Source organism: Chelonoidis abingdonii, chromosome 1 (assembly GCF_003597395.2).
Source record: "Chelonoidis abingdonii isolate Lonesome George chromosome 1, CheloAbing_2.0, whole genome shotgun sequence".
Taxonomy (NCBI): domain Eukaryota; kingdom Metazoa; phylum Chordata; order Testudines; family Testudinidae; genus Chelonoidis; species Chelonoidis abingdonii.
The window spans coordinates 131,136,502-131,160,056 of NC_133769.1; the positions used below are offsets into that span (position 1 = coordinate 131,136,502).

Below are 23,555 nucleotides of genomic sequence, written 5' to 3' on the forward strand. Positions count from 1 at the left end.
ATGGAGGGCTGGGTAGGGAAAGCTGTGCCTCCCCAAACAGCCTGGCCCCCACCCTCTCTCCGCCCCCTCCCACTTTCCTCCCCTTGACTGCCCCCCTCAAAATCCCCGACCCATCCAACCCCCCCTGCTCCTTGTCCCCTGACCATCCTTCATCGTTTGGCTCAGCAATCTGTGGGCATAAAATATTTAAAAAGATTAACCAGGGATTATGAATTCCAACAACTAATATCTGAAGAGGATATTTATAAACAAAATGTTTGAGCTTTGTTCCAAAATACCAACCTTATTTTAACAAAACATTTAACANCCTGTCCCCTGACTGCCCCAACCCCTATCCATACCCCCATCCCAACAGGTTCCTTGGGACTGCCATGCCTATCCAGCCCCCGTTCACCATTCCCTGACTGCTCCCCCCAGAACCTCTGCCCCATTCAACCCCTCCCAGTCCCCTGACTGCACCCCAGTACCCCCCCTTCCTGACCCCCTACCATGCCGGAGCCAGCCGCACCGCCCAGCAGGAGTGGCGTGCCAGAGTGCTGGCAGCACAGTGAGCTGAGGCCGGGGGGCAGAGGGGACAGTGGGGGAGGGGCTGGGGCCGAGTCTCCCCAGCTGGGAGCTCAGGGGCTTAACAGGAGGGTCCTGTGGGTCAGATGTGGCCCATGGGCCATAGTCTGCCCACCTCTGATCTATAGTGTTACACGGATTCCAACTGAGCCTTTCCAAGAGTAATTAAAAGTTGGGCATCATCCAGAAAGAGATAAAGGTGACGTCCTTTGTGTCCCTATCCTGGCTATGACCATTAGTAACACTTGAGTAAAGACTGAGCAATAACAGCCTTAACAGCAGGGTCTTGTATTAGGAGCAGAGATTGCTGTATAGAGATTGGAAAGATCTGCCATGGCAACATCATATAGATGTATGTACGCATGCCTTTGCAGGGTCTGTCAATAGCAAAATATCACCTGAAGAGACAGAGCTTGTTTCTTTCTTACATAATATCTCGCAGTATAAAGGGGCCTTTGTGTAAATGAGAATCAGGCCTACGCTACTAGTTGCTATTATGGATGGCAGAGTTTCCATCCCGATATTTTTATTTTGTCATTTGCCTATTGAGCTTTATTAGCTGTAAAACAGCTACTACTCCCCTTGACTGCTCTTTTACTCTAAAGACTATGGAATCCAACCTGGAGGACTCTTCAGGTGGAGAGGGGAGGCTTTTTGCTCCTAAAAAGGGAAAGTGAAATACTTCATACCTTGATTCTGGGCGCTGCCCATTCTCCCTCCCAACCTAGGGTCTGGTTTTAGGCCCAGTCTTTAGCTGTCATGTTGAGTGTTTTACTTGGAATGAAGAAGTATTTTGGATTTTCTGTCAGGACCTTCCTCTGGGGTTGATGTTCCAGGCTCATTTCATCAGTCATATTAATTTTATATCATTCTAGTTTTTTAAATCAAAATGTTGTCCAGGGCACAGTCAAATGCCTCATCGAAGCCTAAGTATTACATCAATACTATTACTTTTGTCATCCAAATTTGATATTACAAGCTGTTTCACACAATTTATTTCCCATAAACCCATGTTGATTGGCATTCATTATATTACCCTCCTTTAATTCCTTATTAATTCAGTCTTGTATCAGCTGTTCCATTATCCGGCCTGGGATCGATGTCAGACCAACAGGCCTATAATTAAGGCTAAGATTTTGTCACTGATGTTTTTAGGAAAAGTCATGGACAGGTCACGGCAATAGAGAAAAATTCACAGAAGCTGTCATCTGTCCATGACTTTTATTAAAAATATTTGTGACAAAATGGGGATCTGCAGGGCAGCTACACAGCAGCTAGGAGCTGTGGGAGTCCCCACCGCTTGCAGCAGCTGGGGACTGCAGGGTACCTCTGCTGCCTGCAGCTCCAAAGGGTCCCCCCGCCAGCTGCGGTTGCCAGGAGCTGCTGGGTACCTTCTGCAGCTCTAGGGGCCTGCAGTGGCTGGGAGCTCGGGGGTTCCCCCACCACCTGTGGCAGCAGGGAGCTCAGGGGTTCCCCCACTGCCCAGGAGCTTGGGGGTTCCCCTGACACCCGCGCAGCCAGCAGCACAGGGGTTCCTCTGCCACCAGCAGTAGCCAGGAGCTGTAGGGTACCCCCACCATCTGTGGTACTCTGGAGCTTCCTGCCTCCGTGTGCAGCGAGGGAACCCCCAGGCTCCTGACCATCACAGGCTGAAGTCACAGTGGTCGTTAGAAGTCACGGATTCCATGACTTCCACAACCTCTGTGATTAAATTGTAGCCTTACCTATAATTACCCAGGTCATCCCATTTATACTTTTTAAATATTGGCACAATATTAGGTTTCTTCCAGTCTTCCCCATTGTTCCAATGATGGTTTAACATCCTCCTGAGATGGAATGGACAGTGTTCTCATATGATATGACTACATCATCTGTTTTTTTTCTCACATACAGAAGAGAAATATTTATTCAACACTTCTGCCTTTTCTGCATTATTATTGATAATTCTACCATTTCCATCTAGTAAAGGACCAATACCATTGTTGGGATTCTTTTTGTTCCTAGTATACTTAAAAACCATCTTAGTGTCATCAACTCTGTTGGCCATTGATATCTTCTTGTGTCCCTTTGCTTTCCTTTGCAATTGTCTATAATTTCTAGCTTCTGACTTATGTTCGTTACTATCAACTTCCCCTTTCTTCCATTTATAATATATTATTTCCTCCACTGTTGGATTGTGGCTTTTGGAGCATCTAGTAAAGTGTCCGTAAAAATTCCCTCTTATCATTCACATTTTTCTGTTTAAATTCTTCCTCCCAACTGATTTGGCTCACAATTGTTTTCAGCTTTGTGAAATCGGCCCCTTTAAAGCACCAAGCAGATATAGTTCTGGTCTGGACTTTATTCTGTTTGCACATTATAAGTATGATCAAGTCGTGATCACTCATACCTAACCTACCATTAATTTTTAGTTCTGTGATCAGTTCCTCCTTATCTGTCAAGGCAAGATCTAATATAAAATCCCCCCTTTTTGAGTTAGGAAATTGTCATCTATAACATTTAGAAACTCCAAGGATGTTTTAGTATTGGAGGCCTGCGACCTCCAGCATATGTTACTCTACCTGAAGTCCCCCAAGATCATACAGTCTTTTCCCCTATACATTATAGATAAGTGTGTGAGAAGTCAGTTATCCTGTTTCCTAGTGTCACCTGGTGGTTTGTAGCAGACACCAACTCATTCCCATCTTGTGCTTTATCTCTAGGACATTAATCCATAAGCATTTAAGACAATTTCTTCTGAGTTACCAGTGACATGGAAACAGATAATGCCATTGTTGACATAAAGAGCCACTCCTCCTCCCATTTTGCCCACTCAATCCTTCCTAAATAGGTTATAACCATCATTTTAACATTCCAATCATCCATGTCATCCTGCTAGACTTCAGTAGTACCAAATAGATCAAATTTATGCCATAGGGCCACAGTCTCGGCCACAGTCTGGAGTCTAGCCGTGAAATGCAGGGACTTGGAAATCCATGGGATGTATCTGCTATGGAAAAAAGTCACTCGGGACATTTTGTAGAAAACAGTGAGGAATTCTTTATAGTTTAGAGGATCCACATTTTTCAGGTTGTCGCATCATGACATGGCTGCTCTTGTGAAGCAGAAAGGTTGGACAGTTGCTGAGCTACTGAAATCTCTGCTCAGGCTGCCTTCTGTTTTTCTATCCACTCTGCCTTTGGGGCAGAAATCCCATTCTGACAGAATAACGATAACTCCAGCCAAGGAAGCTGCAGCACTATCTATATTTGGTTTAGCAGATATAGAATCTGGAAGGAGGGTGAGGGGCTGGATTCCATTGTTTCAGCACTGCAGGCTAATCAGAGTCATTCTTGCAAAATTCGAGCTGCAGTCAGGGCATAAAAAGCTCCACTGAGGCTGCAGCTGATCCAGTGGGAGCTTTAGAAATGTAGCTGAGCAGTGGAAGATATTTCCTAGAGAGAAGCTCCAAACCACTGTCACTTCCTTTACCCCAGGAGGATGAGAGCCCAAACAGCTGCTGAGAAAGAAGATTAGTTGCTTAGCAACCAGCCAGCAACAAACTCTTATGCCTGCCTCTGTTGTTATTTATTATTTGTTATTTATTATCACAATGCCTAGGAGGCCCAGTCATTGCTCAGGATCCCATTGTGCTAGGCACTGGACAAACAGAACAAAAAGACAGTCCCTGTCCCAAAGAGTTTACAATCTAAAGTATATGACAAGAGACAACAGATGGGTACAGACAGATCACTAGTACTCTACAAGAAAACAATCAGTCTGAAAGAAGCAGCAACAGAAAACTGCAAGTACCTGCAGTACCTTTATCCTGCATGACAGCAGGATAAAAAGCACCAGTTTCAACTTCAGAGAACCAATGAACCAAGGGCACCCCAAGCAGAAGGAACTTAGAGCAAAACCTCACACTACACCCCAGCCAATGCACCTCAGCAGAGGAGACTGAAGATCAGACATAGCAGCATACTCCCATCTGCAAGGAACCCAGATCAAGACCCTTGACCAGATCTCACTGAAAACACGCTACCTCGGGGACCTGTATGATCAGGAACATGGCCAGTGACTACACGGTTTTCTGTTTACGAATCACTTATTTCATGGGGAACATCAGTACAATCCAAAGAAGAATCTGCAGCAGCGTCCATCCAAAAGAGGTTAGCACGGAGCTGCTGAACTGTGCCAATAAGTCTTGGTATTAGAAGACTCAACTTTTATTTGCCTTGTCCCGATTGTTAGTTTTCTCCCTGTGAAGGGGAGCATGGAAGCCAAAGCCACCAGCTTGCTGACTGACGCTGGTGAAGTTTCCTCTGGAAGTTTAGTCAGACTGTAAAGTTATTAACACAAGTAAATGACAGAAGATACTTATGGAGACTCCAATAAAGAAAATGAAGGAGTCCTTCTGTACCACTGCCAGATAGCAGGGATGAATTTGCTGACATAGTTCCCTCTAGCAGCTGATCTCCTAGCCAGTGCCTACAGAAGTAATCTGACTACTCTTGAGTCACTCTCAAGAACAAGAAATATGGTTATTCAACATATGTGAATATGAAGAGTCAGAGAACTGAAAAATTGCAAGAAAGTCAGCTGTCTATGAAGTGGTGAACTGTAGTTACTTTGGCAACAGTAAGTCAGTGCAGCAGCTGGTCCTGTGGAATATAGTTCTGAATCAGGGGGTATCAAAAGCACATCTTGCACCTGAAAAAATATTCACTGAAGCAGTCAAGCAAACATTGAAAAATACAGTGGCAAAGAGGGTATCTGTCCAAGAGAAAAACACCTGATGGCAAACAAAAATCACAAATAATAAAAGGACTTTACAGATTTCTCTGTTGATATGGAAGTAGAGGAATTTAATGGAATCAAGATGGGATAAGCTCTTCAGCCAAACTGTGTGCAGATTTTGTAGGGAGCAGGGCAGAAACTTGTCACTTGAGCAGAAACTCCTGGAATCCTTGTAGCTCCATTAGATACAATGTATTCAATGTCCCTTGGAAAGCAAGCTGTTATGCCACCCTTGGAAAGGATGAAGTCTCTGTCTCCGCATGACCAAGTCAACTCAACTAACCCGTATGATGGCTGATGTGAGCACAGCAGTACAACTGGACTTCAGACGTCTTTGGCTCAGGGAGATGTAAAGACTACTACTGTATCCAGACACTGCACAGGGCACAAGAATGGAGGATTTCTTGCATTCTCTCCCCATCTTGTGCACCAGTGTATAGTCTAGACCTAATAAAGTCCTTTGACTAAAACACTTACAGCCAGATCCTCAGCTGGTGTAAACTGAAATAGCTCCATTGACTTAACTGGAGCTATGCCTCCTTATACTAGCTGAGAATCTGACCCTTAGACCAAGCTGTTTTGACTTCCAACCTGGCTTGCAGGGTCTGGCATATAGAAAGCTTTAGAAATGGTCAGAAGATGCAAAAGAAAAAAGGTAGAATTGGAGCCCAATTTTCCCCTCATATAAATGTGTGTAACTTTCACTTAAGTCAATAGGAGTTGTGACCATATATCTTAGGGCAAAATTGGACCCATGGGACCAAGTTCTGCTTTCAGCTACATACATGCTATTCCTGCTGACTTCAATGAAAGCTGCACTGTATATCTGAGAACAGAATTTAACCAGTGGAGATCCTGCTGAGGCACCATAAATAAATAGTTATGCAAGAAAGACAGACAGAATCCTCATCAGGACTGTAGGCCTAAGGGTATGCCTAAAGATTTGTGCAACTGAAATTTAAATTTATTCTGCTGGTATCCTAGTGTAGGTAGGGAGCTTGCAATTATCGTACTTCACATACATACTCAGATATTATTGAAAAAGCAATCCCTCATAATTGCAGTAATAAATATTTATGAAATAATGTTCTCCAATCCTTTTTGTTTTGCACCAGAAATATCAGGTTACTTGCATATATACATTAGCATGTATACACAAATCCCTACACTCTATGCCAATTTAGTTAGTTGTACACTTAAATAATCACTACTTTTCTTACTTGTTCGTCTGTCAGAAGCAGAAAGTGATGGCTGCAAATACCCCGGAAGTCCTCTTTTGATACTGTATTAACTTTCTCACAATCAATATCTTTAAATTCTTGTGCAATGGTGTTAAAGCGAGCAGTCACTACTTCCTGTATACGCGTAAGGATCTCTTTCTTTGACAACTCCTGAGAAGATTTAGGCTGAGTGACTTTCTGCCCTTTCTCAGTCTAGACAGAACATACACACAAAATCAGTGATGGATTCACAGAATAAATTCAGCCAGTCATAGTGGGGAAAGTCTACGGAGAAGGCAGCCTTATAGTTCAATGTATTTCAAGTAATGCTCGCATATACCATGAAAGAGAAAAAGAGTCATGTTAAAAAGAACAAAAATCTAAACTGACATAACATAAAGGTTGAAACTTAAGCCAATAAAAGTAAAGAAATTAAAAGCTGATTTTTACAGAGGTCTAAAAAATGTCTGAGCTTAAGGTAGCATATCGCTCAACCTCTGATATAGGTGCCACTGGGTACAAACTACAACATACTATTATGAATTCTAAGCATTCTTGATAATACTTTATCTTGAAAAAGTAACCTATAAACTTGAAACCATGTCTGCTGTAAAAAACTGGTCAAAAGAAAAATGGTATATTGCAAAATAACCCTAGATAGAGTTTCCATCTTGAATATATCACTTTATTTATTACTGTTTGCTTTTGTGGGCAAACCATGGGTCAGATCCTCAGTTAATGGAGTTATACTGCTTGATATGAGCTGAGGATCTGGCCTCCACTGTAACTGAGTGATAAAATACAAGCTTAAAACTTTTTGATGTAACCATGGAATCTTTTAAACATAGTCCTAAAATCAAAATTTGCTATCAGATGAGCTGGAGAATGCTTTGCTGGTCATTTGAGCACTAGTACACAAGCATTTCCATCCAATTACAAGCCTAGACAGCTAACTCAGCTGCTCTCACACATCTTATTGAAATGTACTCTTCCCACAAATTAATAGAATGATGCATTTTGTTGTAGTAACTGACAGACCAATCTTGACCCCAGTTGTCATGTATCTCTAGGGCACATAAGACCCTCAAACTACGTAAACTGTACAATGGTATGCTTGATGCTAGTAAAAGTTAGCTCAGTGTGCGAAGTTCATTGGCTCAGTGGTTAGGGTGAAAAGACAGTGTCTTTGGCCGATACAGATCCTTTAAAATCCCCCCAGATTCCTTTAGGAAAGCCAGTGAAGAGCCCACGTCTTTCTGGATGTCGGAGAAGCACCGTCCATGCTCAGCACCTTTCCAGCATCTGACTGCCATATGAGACAATCATGTGGGCCCTGCTGCTCCAGTATCTAGGAAAGAATTTGGCAGCCCACGTAAGAGCTTCATGGGTTCCCTAGAGGGGTGATTCCCTCTTAGGCAGGAGCGGCGCCCTAGGCGGGGGTCCTTCTGCGCTCCCAGTCATTGGTGGCAATTCTGCGGCGGGGGGGAGTCCTTCCACGCTCCCGGTCTTCAGGGCACTTTGGCGGCGGGTCCCAGAGCGAGTGAAGGACCCGCCACAGAATTGCCACCGCCGACCCAGAGTGCGGAAGGACCCCCCCCCCACCGCCAAATTGCCGCCCTCCCAAATCCTGGTGCCCTAGGCGACTGCCTAGGTCACCTAAATGGAAGCGCCGGCCCTGCCCTTAGGAGTTTCTGTTGCTGCAGAATCCATGCAGTCTCCAGAGCTACTGGGTCCAGGCTTGGGCTCTGAAATCCTAGAGGAGGTCCATGAAGCAAACTGCAATTAATAGCGGCAAATCACTATAAAAAAAATAGTGATTGTTCCTATCTAGCACTTATCATTAATAATCCAAAAACATATTACTGATATGAACTATGCTGCACAGCTGCTCTCTGTTATCCTCTTTTACACAATTGGGTAAACTCAACTACAGAAAGGTTAAGAGACTTACCGAAATCACACAAGTTAGCGGCAGAGCTAGGATAAGTATCCAGGACTCCTGGCTCCCAGTCTAGTTTAAGCATTAGACCACAACTCCACTGTATAAAGCATTTAGATGTGTTCAAGGTGGAACAATGAGATGTATACTATAGATTGTCATAGCTGTGCATTACACTGTAATTTTTTCAGATTTTCCAGTTGTCAGTGTGAGCTTTGCAAACAGATTTAGTAGCCCTCTTTTTTGTTCCTGTTATTCTAATTTTCCTTAACATTAAGATGGATTGAGTCTTATGTAAAACAAAATTACATTAAAGTTCTTGAAATAAATAAGGAAAGCTAGCCCTCCAAAATGTGTCATTCTCTCAAACACTCCCAAGCAGTTCGATTTTTACTAATAATGTCCTTGGTCTTATTACAATAATTAAAAACAGAAGTGCAGTGCTTTGCAGCTTTCAGAATGTTAGAAACCTAGAAAGATCTATTGTACAATGCCTGACAGTCTTCATTCCTTAACAGCAGCATGGACTCGATTCAGTGTCTGCATGCATAATTCCACTTCTCATATTTCTTCTCATAATAATACAGCTGTAATTCTTATCCTGCGGGTACGTTTTATGTAAAGTGTGGTTAATACTGAAAAGTGTTATTTGCATCTGAAGATAGTGGTGTCTTTCCTGATTAGGTGACACGTTTCTTGTAGTTATGGAAAAAACATATTTTCTTTTCCATTCAGTTATAATGATCATGTGAGAAGTGACAAGGAAACTAGAGTACAAGACCAAAAGCCATCTGTTTCTTTTTTTGGTATTTAGTATAGCTTAGAGTAGAAAAACTTGTACTTTTAAATTTATAAATGTATAAAATAAAATACTAATATTTAACATATTTTTAAGAAATCTCCTTGAATTAAAAATGGAAGTGTTTATAATAGCTTTTTTTTATATTAGCAGTACTTGCTAGAATAGCTATAGTAAAGACAGTTGCCATTTGTGTAATGAAAATCCTGCTTTCAAGCGTTTAGAAACTGCACTGGATTGAAGCTTGGCATGTAAGCCTGAAAACAAAAGTATTTCCTCTTTAAAAATAATTCAATTATTTTAAATATAACTCCATATTTTGTAGTTGCTGAAACTGAATTTATAAAGAAGACTTGGCTTCATCTAAAAAGTGAAGTTTGCTGCTGCTTTTTAGAGGTAACATTTGAAAGTGTTGAATACAGTTTTAGCTGCGCAGTTTTAATTAATTTTAACTTTTTGAAAATGTAAGTCTTTGGCAGCAAAATGGACTTCTGTATTCTGTTGTTCATAAATAAATAAATAAATAAACAAACAACAAAACACAGCAGTGATTTACTCTAAAAACTGACTACTCCAAATACACAATGTTTGGTGGGTTTTATTACTATGCATCAGTCTTCCACTATATCTACCCCACAGTGTAGATTTTTAGCTTGTAGAATGCTACTGATCTGAATAGGAGTTTAGATATAGTAATATGTACTAACGGTTAAGAGTGTGTCAGATTCGAAAATGATACACTGAAAATGAAAGTTCTGTGTGTCTCATACACTTGTTTTGAACACAGTTGCACTGACAGCCACCCACACATTCCAGCTTAGCAATGTTTAGATGCAGTATTATTACTATGGAAGATCAGATCAAAAAGAAACACAACCATTATACAGGAGACTTTAAAACAGGGGAAATAATTTACTATGGGCCCAATTCTGCCCTCCATTACAGTAAATGTGTACAATCCTTTTTTAAATTAATGAGATTTACACACAATCAGCTGAGTGCCTAAAATATTTTTACATAAGAAGAACATATTAATAGGTTTGGGCTAATCAGCCCTTACCTTGTTCCTCATCCTCTGATGGAAGTGTCACTGAACACCTCTCTCACCTGAGGTAAGAGAACCTCAAGTCTAACTAAGATAACTATGGAATTAAATAATGTTAGTCAAATTCTGCTCTTAATCAATTTTCAAAGTATTTACTATGGCCTAGATCATGTCACAATGATCTACACTTATAAAAGGAGGGGGATCAGCAACTATGTTTTTTGACCACTAAAGGCTATCTAGAGGTTCAGGATAAGAATATGGAGGTGTTGGGCAGGCAGGGGGGGAAGTTGTAGGTAGGTGGAAGATGAGCTTTGCGTCACTTAGCAGCTTGTAGGAATGCCACCAGAATGTTAATGCAGTCTGAGGTTGTACTAACTCTCCCGCGGTGGCCTCTCAGCACTGGAGGACCCCATGGCTCTTCAAGGAGGTCTGGGGGAATGGAGGCTGCCACAATGAAGATAAACCTTATGAGTGCCAATGTGGTCAGGAAAGGAAGCCCCAGAGCCAGTGTAGTAGCTAATTGCAGAAGCCTCGACCTGTTGGGGGTAGCAGGGAAGAATTCTGTCTTCCTAAGCACTACACAGGTCCTCTGAACAAGGGCTATTGCCTAGGGCTTTGCACAGAGGTCACCGTCATTTGGTCACAAAACAGTATCTGAACTAACATGATAGACTAGATGGTTCTCAAATCTCATACATTTGTGTTTAAGTATGCATAGAATTAATATACCTGTTTCACCACTCCATTAACCTTTTGTTATACTGCTGTAACTTCCAAGTTACACTAGCATAAACCCCCTTTAAAAAAAGTAGGTTTTGGGGTTTGTCCAGAGATAGTTTTTATAGGTGTGCAACTCTTCCCTTCAGATCCTCCCTCTCTTCTCCAGCATTTCTCTGTCTCCCCTCTCCGTCCATTGTGAAACCTGCTTTTGTTGCCCCTGAATCTCTCTTTCTAGCTCTTTCATAACCTCTCTCCTCTTCTTTAAGTTTTCCTGCCTTATGGGTAGTGAAATCTCTTATGCGGACCCTGTCAGTCACCTCCACCTGTCCTGGACTTCTCAAGGCCCAACATTCTGCCGGCCAGCTTTAAAAGGGCCATTAAGGTAAGAGGGGTGAACTTTTAGAAATCTTCCATGGAGGTAAAAATACTGAGTGAGATGAAAGCTAGACGGACCTTTGGTTTGACCCAGTATGGCTGTTCGTATATATGTTTTCACTTTTCCTCCCTGCAAATCACTTTACTAGTTCAGCAGATCTTCGTATATTTTATCCAGGGCCTGATCTTGGTCAAATGCAGTTCCCATGAGCTAAATCCTGAGTGGTGCGTTACTCCCTTCTTCTAATGCAGGGGAGCTCCAACCTGGTCCTATTAGCCCTGAGGCTGGCAGGCCAGCACAAAAGGAGTCGTGGAGCATATCCTCAGCTGCTCCATTGTCTAGACCAGTGGTTCTCAACCCACAGCCTGCAGGCAGCCCAATCAGTATGCATCTGTGGCCCATGTGACATCCTCAAGGCTGTAACTAGGGTGGGGTGGAAGAGGCACTTGCTCCAGGCACAGAGCTGGCATGAGGGTCGGGGCGGCTCTAGGTATTTTGCCGCCCCAAGCACGGCAGGCAAGCTGCCTTCAGTGGCTTGCCTGCGGGAGGTCCCCGGTTCCGTGGATTCAGCAGCATGCCTGTGGGAGGTCCGCCAAAGCCGCGGGACCAGCAGACCCTCTGCAGGCATGCCACCAAAGGCAACCTGCCTGCCGCCCTCGCGATGACCGGCAGAATGCCCCCCATGACTTGTCGCCCCAGGCACGCGCTTGGCATGCTGGTGCCTAGAGCCGCCCCGATGAGGGTGCAAAAATGGGGTGATGCAGGATTGGGCCCAGCATCAGCGCCCTCCCCTAGCAGATCAGGCCCACAAGCATCAGCCCTCCCCTGGCAGGATTGGGCCCAGAAGAATTGGCAGGAGGCCAGGAGTGCTCAGTGCCCCACACTCTACCAGTCCAATGACCCTGGCTGGAGCAGGCTCCCGGTACTAGGACTGTAGCAGCAGGGGAGCAGGGTGGGCTGCACAACTGAGCTACCTGCAGCTGAGGTAGGAGAACAGCGGGCGAGGAGAGGAAGATACAGGGGGCTAGGGTCATGGGGGGGATGCAGGGAGGAGGTGCAAAGGGCTAGGACTGCAGGGAGATGGGTGCAGCTGGTGCATGGGGCACAGATTTGGGGGAGGGGGCGGATGGGACTGGTGGCAGTCCCTGGATGAGGGAACTAGATACTAGGGCAAAGTCCATGGATGGAGGGGACGAGTGCTGGGAGGCAGTTCTTGTGAGGGGGGTGTGCTGGGGGCAGTTGCTGGCGGGCAGTCCCTGGGTGGGGGACTGGATCCTGGAGGGGGCAGTCCCTAGGGGGGCTGTTTTGCTGTGGACAAGGTACCCTGTCTCTGCAGGGCAGGCATGTGTGCCAGCCCAGTGTTGGGGAGGTCTGGATGCTGGGAGGACAATCTCAGGGGGATTAGGTGATGGGGGGGATTCCCTGGCTGAGGGGCAGTCTGAGGAAGGGCTGGGAGACAGTTCCTGGCTGGGGAAATTGGAGGGGCTGGGTTTCTGAGGGGCTGGGTGCCTGGAGGCAGTCTTTGGCTGTGGGGATGGCACACCACAATGGGCAGGGCTCCCCACCTTTGCAGGCAGACTCTCTGGGTGCTCAGCCCAGCCACATCACCATGCCACCCTGGCAGTAAATTAATTAATTTTAACAGTTAATGTTTGACTTATTTTGCTAATTGAAAATGCTCTTAGTAGACATTTGCCAGTGTTGAAATGAAAGGTACTATATCGATTTGAATCACATTGCTATCATATAACAAATACTAAACCTTCTTTTTTGTAGATGTACAGGTAGTATATACATGTTGGGTGGACACGGCTCACGGAACACGCAGAAAGCTGCATATGTGCCCACAGTGGTAAACAGTCCACTGGTCTGGACAATTTACTAAAGGCCCTAAGACGTGGTCTTCGTTGGTTAGCACTATCACAACATAAAACGTGGCCCTTTTCTAAGCTATTGCTGTACCACCCACTCACTTTTAGGTAGTTGCTTAGTAATGTAAGAGGTAAATGAGCCAATCAGAATTCTCTCTCACCTCCTTAAGTTTATCACACTTCAGTCATAGTGCTTAGAATGCTTTACATTTCTTTAATCTTATTTTTGACAGTCACCTCGACAGAAAACTCTGATTCAGCTGAGATCTCACTCATCTACAACAGATCAGATCTATCGTTGTTTGTATTACAGAGAATTAATCAGAATATAAATCTCATTATCATACATCAAAACCAACCAAAGACCCAACGAAGAATAAAATTTTGAAATAATTTCCCCAAGATGTTCTCACCTCCTCTTATTCAGCAGTTTGCTAAGCATAAAATATACTTTAAACCTGTATAGCTTTTGGGCTTGTAAATGTTTGCGTTTGTGATTGAGGGTTTTATTTATGAGGTGCCATTTGAGACAAAAGTCATCCCAGGCCCATATTTTACTAGTTCAGTAAATTTTCCATACTCTAATGATCAAGCTGAATACTTTACTACTTACTTTTGCATATATTTCAGTGATCAAGTTGTATAACATAATAAGATTTCATAATGTGATTGAATGAGTTGCATACCTCATTAATTTAGCTACATACTTTAAAAGTCAAAATTATTGCATATTTGGAAGAGGTGAATAGTTTAATGATCAGCCTTCCCTTGCAACTTGTGCTCCAATCCAGTTATGAGTGTGGGCCCACAGCGCGATGAAATTGCAAAGGAATAGAAATTTCATTTGAACTCAAATTGAAAACATCAGATTTGATGGGATCTAGAAGCTGATACTATGGATCTGGTTCATATTACTTTTAAACAAAATTCTCCCATCTGGAGACATTTGGAATTTTACTGATGGTTTTATCTCATCTATCCCACACACAGCACATTCAAGTGCCAGAAAAATATTGATTCACTGAGGGAAAAAATGCTGTTCAAACAGAAGCAATTTAAGGTTCAATCTTGTGAAATACTAAGAACCTCCAGCAAGATATGGAGCAACTTAATTTCTTGCTGAAGTAATTGGCTTAGCAACTTCCAGGAGTTACTCAGCATCTTGAACGATTCAACACTAACGAAGTTTCTGATGCAGAATTAGCCTTTTTAGGGGCCCAATCCTGTGAGGTGCTGAGCTTTTTCAACATGAGTTAAGGAGGGTGGCACCTTGGAGGCTCAAGATATACCAGAAACAACCCTAAGTATCAAAAATAGTTATCTAATGTTAAAGATTGCTAAAGGACGATTATTGCTGCATACAAATACACTCAAAACTAATATATTATTGAGTCAGGATTAAGAGAGCTGTGAATAAGGTGTTTTAATTCTATGCATACATGAACACAAATATATCAAATCTGGCAGCCAGATAGTCTATTATGTTAGTTAGGATATCATTTTGCTAATATGATGAAAATGTAAATATTTAAAAATCTTATTTTTGTAAAGAACTGTAATTAAAACTACTTTTACTCTACCCGTACTTAAGTAGGCTTTTCCTGCCATTACGGACAGAGTAACAGACAATATTATAAATGTAAATGCTAAACTTACAGACAGTAAATAGTATTAAACTATGGCCACAGTTGCACTTATAATAAACCCTAAATCTAAATATTCCTATTGATAACTAACATACACATATTACAAACATTTTGAAGCTGTTTGCGGGTTCTCCTTCATTTGAAAATTGCAGTCCTTTTCTTCCTCTTAAGAAAGAAACTAATCCTGCTATTCTTTAATGCCTAACAGACTTTTTGATTTGGAATATAAACAGACAGGAAGTAGAAATCTCACCGGCTTTTCAGTTGCTACATTATGACATAATATTTAATTACCATATAGTTCTGTATGAATTTGTTTTGCACAACATTCTATTATTGCCATGGTAATAAAGTAAAAAGGCTTTTTATGTGGTTTTCCATTGGATGACAATTTTTTTTTTTCATTTTATTGTCCTACAAGCATATATTTTGCAAATGAAACAGTCGTTTTTTTAAGGCATAAGATGCAAGTTATTCTATTTTGTTTAAGGACTACTATATTAACTGATACACATAGTTTTTGATTCTCTTGGCCAAATTTAGAAGTGAACTGCAAGGGGGCATAATTTAGCCTCCCTTGCCCTCAGTTAGATTTACTTACAGTCATTTATCATTGTGTAAGGGAGTCTATGGTAGGACAGGCAAAGCAACTGGAAGAAGGTGTACGAATGTGTAAATTAAATAGAATGGAAACTTCTGTACACTGTCTTTACCTGCTCTTAATTCCTACATTTGGGTGAGGTTCCAAACAGTTAAGTGGGTGTGAGTGTAAGGGTACGTCCAGACTACCACCTGGATTGGTGGGTAGAAATCGATCTACCGGGGATTGATATTTTGCATCTCGTCTAGACGCAATATATCGATCCCCGAACGCACGCTCTCGTCAACTCTGGACCTCCACCAGGGCGAGGAGCAGAAGCGGAGTTGACGGGGAGAGCCACGGCCATTGATCCGAGGCCGTGAGGACGGGAGTTAAGTTGAAATAAGATGCGTTGACTTCAGTTATGCCATTCCCATAGCTGAAGTTGCGTATCTTACATCGAACCCCCGACCCCGCCTCCCGAGTGTAGACTAGGCCTTAATCTGAGGTCGTCATCCTATGTCTGTGTAGAGTCTCATCAACTTCAGTGGGAGTCTATGTGAGTGTAAGTGTCAGATAACATCACTGGGCCACAATTAAATGTAAGTGAATCTTAAGTAAGTCTAGAGTGAGGCTAAGTTTTTGTAACTTACTCATTGAGGGTGTCAGAAGTTGTAAATTTCACCAATTGACATTTCCTCTATACTTACTCAAACTCACCTCTGAATCTGGCCCTCTGTGGTGTATGCATTTCACTCCCATTTTAATACATTTGTTCAGAGTAAAACATTGGATTCATCACTGGAAAAATGAATGAATTAAATAAGCCTGTTCAAGACCCCAAATCAGTCACCTCTCTCTAATTCCCCATCCTTACTAGTTACTCTATTCTAGCAAAGCCCTCTGTTCTCATGGAGTAACTTGCAGAATCAATGCCATAACTTGCAAAATCAATGCCAAAGAAACTGAGGAACCAACTGATCAGCATCCTATACAGCAAACAGGAAAACATCAAAAAAGAGCTCTCCAACCTGGAGACTTTCATTAATAACCAAACTTCCATAAGAACAGACTTCACTAAAATAAGACAGGAGATCTACAGTACTCACGTCACCTCTCTACAAAGGAAAAAGGACTGTAAACTGTCTAAACTCCTACCTGCCTCATGGGGTCACAACCGTGGTACCCCTAACCCACCCAGCAATATCGTCAATCTATCCAACTACACACTCAGCCCAGAAGAAAAGTCTGTCCTATCTCGGGAACTCTCTTTCTGCCCTGCCACCCCCACCAACATGATACAGTTCTGTGGCGATCTGGAAGCCTACTTTCGCCGTCTACGATCTCAGAATTCCGACCCTACAGTGCACTGTAATCCGTACCTCCCCAACAGCACAAGAAGAAAACTCCACATGGACCCTCCTTGAGGGCAAATGATTGACCTATAACGTTGAAGCTTCTACTGACGTGACAGCCAAAATCGGCGAAAAAAACATCACTTTGACCTCAACTAATCGTCCGGAACGCATAATGCATCCTACAGCCTCAAAACCATCTGACTTTTCACAAGAGGCTGATAAAGAGGGTTTTTCATCATGATACAGTCTGCACTACCAAAAGGAGGCGCCGACAACTCTCCATACCAGATTTAAGGCCATTCCTCACATCCCACTGAGGAATACACTAAGAAACTGCCACCATTACTCAGGCACATACTACACTAACCAGAACAATCAAATACCTTAGAGCCCCGACCAGGGTTATTCTATCTACTAACCCAAGATCACAAACCCGAAATCCTGGACCCTCATCTCGGCTTAGCACTCTCACTGAAGGACTGTCTGATATTGTCTCTATCAGACCCTATGCCACCAGCACTCCCAGCTATCTCCGTGACACACTGATTTCCTGAGAAACTACAATGCATTGTCACCTCCCAGAAACACCATTCTAGCCACCATGGATGTAGAGGCTCTCTACCAAACATCCACCACAGATGGAATAACAAGCTTGTAGAACAGTATCCCTGATGATGCAGCACAATGGCTGCTGAGCTCTGTGCCTTTTTACTCACACAAAATATTTCAATTTGATGACAATATATATCTCAGATCAGTAACACTGCTATGGGCCCGCATGGCCCACAATATGCCAACATTTTTATGGCTGACTGGAACAACGCTTCTCCTTCGTCCCATCCCCTTCTACCTACGCTACATTGATGACATCTTCATCATTGGACCCATGGAGAGGACTCTAGAAAAATTCACCACGATTTCACATTACGCCCATCAAATCAGCTGATCATCTACGGAGTCCACTTCTAGACACCAGTGCAATATGATGGTACAATTAACACACCTATATCGAAAAACTACCGACCGCTATGCTACCTTCATGCCTCCAGCTTCCATCCCGGGCCACATCACACGATCCATTGTCTACAGCAAGCACTGAGGTACAACGCATCTGCTCTAACCCTCAGACAGAGACCAAACCTACAATCTCCACCAAGCATCTCAAACTACAATACCTGCACGAGGAATAGTAAACAGATCAACAGAGCAAGACTGTACCAGAAGCCTCTACTGCAGACAAACAAGAAAGACAACAGACTCCAGGCCATCATACACACCAGCTATAAACCCCTCACGCATCTAGGATTATAACCCATCTGGACAATGATCCCACATTTCACAGTCTTGGGTGGCACACAATTCCTTGCCACAGACACCTGCCAACCTGAATGTATTTCACAGCAATGACACCGTCAATAGTAACTTAGCTCAGGAACCATCATGCAACAACTCGATGCCAACTCTGCCACATATCTACACCAGCGCACCATCACAGGACTATACCAGCTCGGCCACCATCACCGTTTATTCACTGCACGTCCCAATGTAATATACTCATATGCCAGCAATCCCCTCTGCTATGTACGTCGGCCAAACTGGCAGTCCTACGGAAAAATAAATGGACACAAATCAGATTTAGGAATGAATATACAAAACCTGTAGACAGCACTTCAATCCCTGGCACACTATGCAGACTAAGGTGGCATCCTGCAGCAAAAAACTTCAGGACCAGACTTCGAAGAGAAATACTGAGCTTCAGTTCATCTGCAAATTTGACATCATCAGCTCAGGACTAAACAAGACTGTGAATGCTTGCCAATTACCAACCAGTTTCCTCCCTTGGTTTTCAACACCTCAATGCTAGACAGGGCCTCATCCCCCTGATGAACTAACTCTTATCTCTAGTTGCTTGCTAGCATATTATTGCCCCTGGATAATTTCATTCATGGTTACGAAGTGGGTATTCACCCACGAAAGCTCATGCTCCAAAACGTCTGTTAGTCTATAAGGTGCCACAGGATTCTCTGCTGCTTTTACAGATCCAGACTAACACGGCTACCCCTCTGATACTTGCCATAATTTGCTAATTCTAATGAATGTTCTTTCTTATATAAGAGACCCTATTCATTTGTCCATACTTATTGCTTACTCAATAGAAATTCACAACATCCTATTGACTGCAAGAGATATTCGATGGGAGAAGCTGCACCTGACTATTTATTTAGAATTAGCAAGCTTATTGAATTCATTCATTTTAAGGCATTTGAGTTCATTTTTAAAAGAAACAGCTTACAGCTTAGTAGCTAGACTTACCTCTAAGAGATCAATATTTTTCAGGAAAAGTTTCCAGTCTACTGTATAATTTTCATAAATCCTTAGCTTCTTGAGTAGGTGCCTGAATTGCTTGTCCGATAGCTTAAAGCAGAAATGGTCAAGTATCTGGCGGAATTCCAATGCTTTAACTGCCCCAGTGCCTTCTTTATCAAACAGAGAAAATGCCTGAAAAGACAAAAAGGAATGTTACTTTAAAAAACTACTGAATATTTCAGAAGAGATTTCTCTTTAGCATGGCCATTACTGGATGGCTACATTGTATAGATAAAGGCATATGTGATATGTATTCCTCTTATCTGCAGGTATTTTAGATGTGAAGAAATGAAAGAAGATTATAACCATTTTACTGAAGCCTCACTGGAAATGAAAAGTTTATAATCTTGAAATCCAACAAGTTTAAAAATCAATCAAATTTATCCTATATTTTTGTATATTAAATATATATTTTTTTCTCCAATCAATAGAATCTTCCAAAAAATAAGCAATCAGTGAGAACAGATAGATATTTGATTGCTTGAATACCCAAATATACAGCCTAGGTGCAGGTTAACATGAATTCCTATCAGCCAAACAAGAATGGATACAAACAAAAATGTTTGAGAAATCCACCCCCTGTAGAGTGCCCCCACAGAGAAAATCTGAGCTGGCTGTGCATAGTAGTTTGTTTCCTTTCTCCCAGCAGATGGAAACTTTTGACTGGCTAAGCTAATGTTGGTTTTTTCCATTCCCCCCCACAAACACACAAAGCACTCTGTGGGAAAGATCTCCATTCTCAGTATCTCTTGGAGATGCAGAGGTCAACCTGTGAGCAAATAACCTCTCATCTTGGTTCCCACATTCTTGCTCTTCCAGATATTAGGGTTGCCATCTGTCCAGGTTTTCCTAGGTTCAATCTTTTTTTGAAGGTAACTGTCCTGGGAAATATGGAAAGGTGCTCAGTAAACACTGTCATCTGTCCAGTTTTATAGGCCCAGGATCTTCTCGGATGTTCCAGTTTTTTGTACTTCAGAGGTGGCAACCCTATGAGTTCCCAAAGACTCTTTCCACAGGAAATGTATTAGACTGAATCCTGCTTCAGGAGCAGACATTGAAGAGAGTGCAACTGGTGCAGTGAGAGAGGATACTGGAGTGTAGGGGCACCACTGTGTGGGGCAGGATATGCCCACTGTGACTCCACCCAACTAATAACCACTTACCCAACTTTATCTTTGCCCCCTTGTTTATTTTACAATAGAAATATGCAGTTGAATGTTGTGACAAAGTTCCTCCTCTACCTTGGTGGGACTTGTGCTTATTGGCAGATTTGCTCACCTCGGTGATCTTCCTCACAGTCTGGGTCAGCTCCTCCTGTGTCTGATCAGGAGTTGGGAGGTTTGGAGGGAACCCAGGCCCGCCCTCTACTCCAGGTTCCAGCCCAGGGCCCTGTGGATTGCAGCTGTCTATAGTGCCTCCTGTAACAGCTGCCTGACAGCTACAACTCCCTGGGCTACTTCCCCATAGCCTCTTCCAAACACCTTCTTTCTCCTCACCACAAGACCTTCCTACTGGTGTTTGATAACGCTTGTACTCCTTAGTCCTCCAGCAGCTCTCGCTCTCACCTCCTTGTGCCTCTTGCTCCCAGCTCCTCACACGCACTTCCTCTCCTCTGGTTCCCCTCTCCCTGACTGGAGTGAGCTCCTTTTTAAACCCAGGTGCCCTGATTAGCCTGCCTTGATTGGCTGCAGGTGTTATAATCAGCCTGTCTCCCTCAATTGGTTCTAGCAGGTTCCTGATTACTCTAGTGCAGCCCCTGCTCTGGTCACTCAGGGAACAGAAAACTACTCACCCAGTGACCAGTATATTTGCCCTCTACCAGACTCCTGTACCCCACTGGCCTGGGTCTGTCACAATATATAAACATTGATTTTACATATGTAAAGGTTTTGTAAAAATTTGAAAGGAATATAGTCCTAGTCAAAGTTCTATAGGTTCACAATTCACACGTACCTAATTCATTTGGTGGGGGCTCTAAGATCCTGTTTTCCCCTTTTACTCACCAATCTCTATCCTAACATGGCCATATGCTGCAGTGACTTGTCATTGCTGCATCATGTAACCACCACAGGCTGACGCTACAAAGATGCTATAGAAAGTGTTTTCTCTGATGGGGGCTGACCATGCTACTTTTATAGTTAGTTATCCCCACTCTTGCTGGCCTGGGATTGGAGAACCTCACTTAGCAGTAGAAATGCTTCTAGAGAGTTGGGCTAGCCCCCAGTCAGGCATAAAGAAATGAAATGAAATGTTATGTCCACATCTAACCTACCTTGTATAACAAATCATAAGAAGATGTAACTATTTCTTTTATCTTAATTAGGGTCTTTTCTAAGCTGAGCATTGCAAAGCTTGCAGGTGGTGCAGCATGCTTTTGTCTCTGCTGGTATTTAGATGCTCTGCCATCATCAATCGCTCTCAGGAAATCAAAATAAGAGAGCTTGCTGTCATGAATACTGATTCCTAAGCTAAGAGAAAAAGCAGAATAGTATATCAACATTTTGCAAAAAAGTATATCGCTGCTACTAATTAATTATTATTATTTGTATTGTGGTAGTGCCTAGGAGACCCAGGTCTGGGTCAGGATGCCATTATGGTAGGCGCTGTATGAACATAGAACAAAAAGATAGTCCCTACCCCAATTTTGCACTTTGCATAGTGCCTTTCATTCCCAGGATCTAAAAGTGCTGTTAAAGTATAACATAAATCTCACAGTATCCCATGAAATTTTGCTATCCCAGTATTACAGATAAGGAAACTGAGGCAAAGAGAAATTACGGGGCTGACTTTTAAAAGTGCTGAGTCCCTGCAGTTCCCATGGGCTTCTGTGGACGTTGTGGCTGCTCAGCATCTCTGAAAATCAAGCCCTAAAGTATGTCTACAATGCCAGTGGGAGGGAGCCTCCCAGCCTAGGTACACAGATTTGTGCTAGCTCAGCTCAAGCTAGGGCGCTAAACATAGCACTGTGGGCACTGAGGCTCTAGCAAAGTCTTGGGATAGCCACCCAAGCTCAAACATAGGGGGTCAGGTAGGCTTGAGAGCCTGAACCACTGCCTGAGCCGCAAAGTCCACACTGATGATTTTAATATGCTAGCTTGCTGCCAGCTGCAGGGTGGACATATCCTTAGTGACTTCCCCAAAATCACAGTGTGCCAGCTGCAGATGGAACCCAGAGTTCTGACTCCTGGTCTCCTGCTATAAACACTGGATAAACTGCCTTCTATTCATCACATGGTAGGAAACTAGATCAATTTCCATGCAAAGCTCTCCTTGCATTTATAACTGAAGGGCTCCACTGTCCCCTGCATTTGAGCTCCACTGGGCACAGGGTGGCAGGCTATCAGGGAACAATTGTACAGCTCCTGATCGTGCACGAGCCTGGCTCTGGTATCCATGAGAGCAACATAATGGCTGCTCTAACCTAAGCCACTGGCATAAGGTGTCTGGGGGATGTGGAGGACTGGTGTAATGAAGTTCCCCTTCACTATGCTTCTGATACATGCTGTTCCTCCCTTGGCACACCCACTGAGTTGAAGGGTAATATGTCTGACCCAGCAGATGTTATCTCCAATCAGTGATGAGTTCCCCTCCACAAGGGGAATTTGCTTCTAAGATTTCACGGTCATGTTGCACTGGAGAGTCTGGCCTGAAGTCTCTCAAATCTCCTCTCACACCTTTTAAATATCTGCTTGCCAGTTGTAATACCTGGTAGATCACAGAGACTATGGAGTTTTGTACTTCATCATATAAGAAATTCAGTGAGCTGCACACCTAAATATAGATAGCTCCAGGTATAAACAGTGAATACATTTTTGCGTCAAATATCAGCATGGCGAAAGAGGAGTTCTAACATATGATTTTGAGGGACTTTGTTACAAAACCAAATTCATTTTTACTCAAAGATGTTTCACCACATAAGATGTGAATTAAGTCATGATTTACATATGGAGAGAAACTGCAAAAATAAGGGTTGTTTAGTACAGGAAGGAGAAGAGTCAGAGGGGGGAGGATTGGAATTATTTATTTATTTATTTATTTATTTATTTCACGGTCCCATCAGACAAGAACATTCAATTAAATGATATCAAGTAGATTTAAAACAACCAGAGAAAAGACTTCAGACTTGTGTGGTCAGCCTGTGGAATTCATTACCACAGTAAACCATAGCCTCAAAGGGCAGATTCTGCTCTCAGCTACCCCAGTGGAAATTCAGTGTTGTCAGCTTATGGAATTTATTATCATCAAAACTCAGTCAGAGAGATTCTGCTCACTTAACCTGATGCAATCC

At 42.9% G+C, this 23,555-nt stretch overlaps 1 protein-coding gene across 2 annotated transcripts in view; it reads right to left on the minus strand.

Moving 5' to 3' along the window:
* Window positions 1-23,555, minus strand: part of EFCAB6 (EF-hand calcium binding domain 6) — a 173,909-nt gene that overhangs the window by 21,837 nt on the left and 128,517 nt on the right. For both annotated transcript variants that reach the window (XM_075070341.1, XM_032762501.2), the window contains 3 exons: window positions 21,540-21,735; window positions 19,214-19,399; window positions 6,564-6,776 (listed from right to left, as the gene is read on the minus strand). In XM_075070341.1, the coding sequence (XP_074926442.1) occupies window positions 6,564-6,776; window positions 19,214-19,399; window positions 21,540-21,735 (595 nt within the window). The remainder of the gene's footprint in view (window positions 1-6,563; window positions 6,777-19,213; window positions 19,400-21,539; window positions 21,736-23,555) is intronic.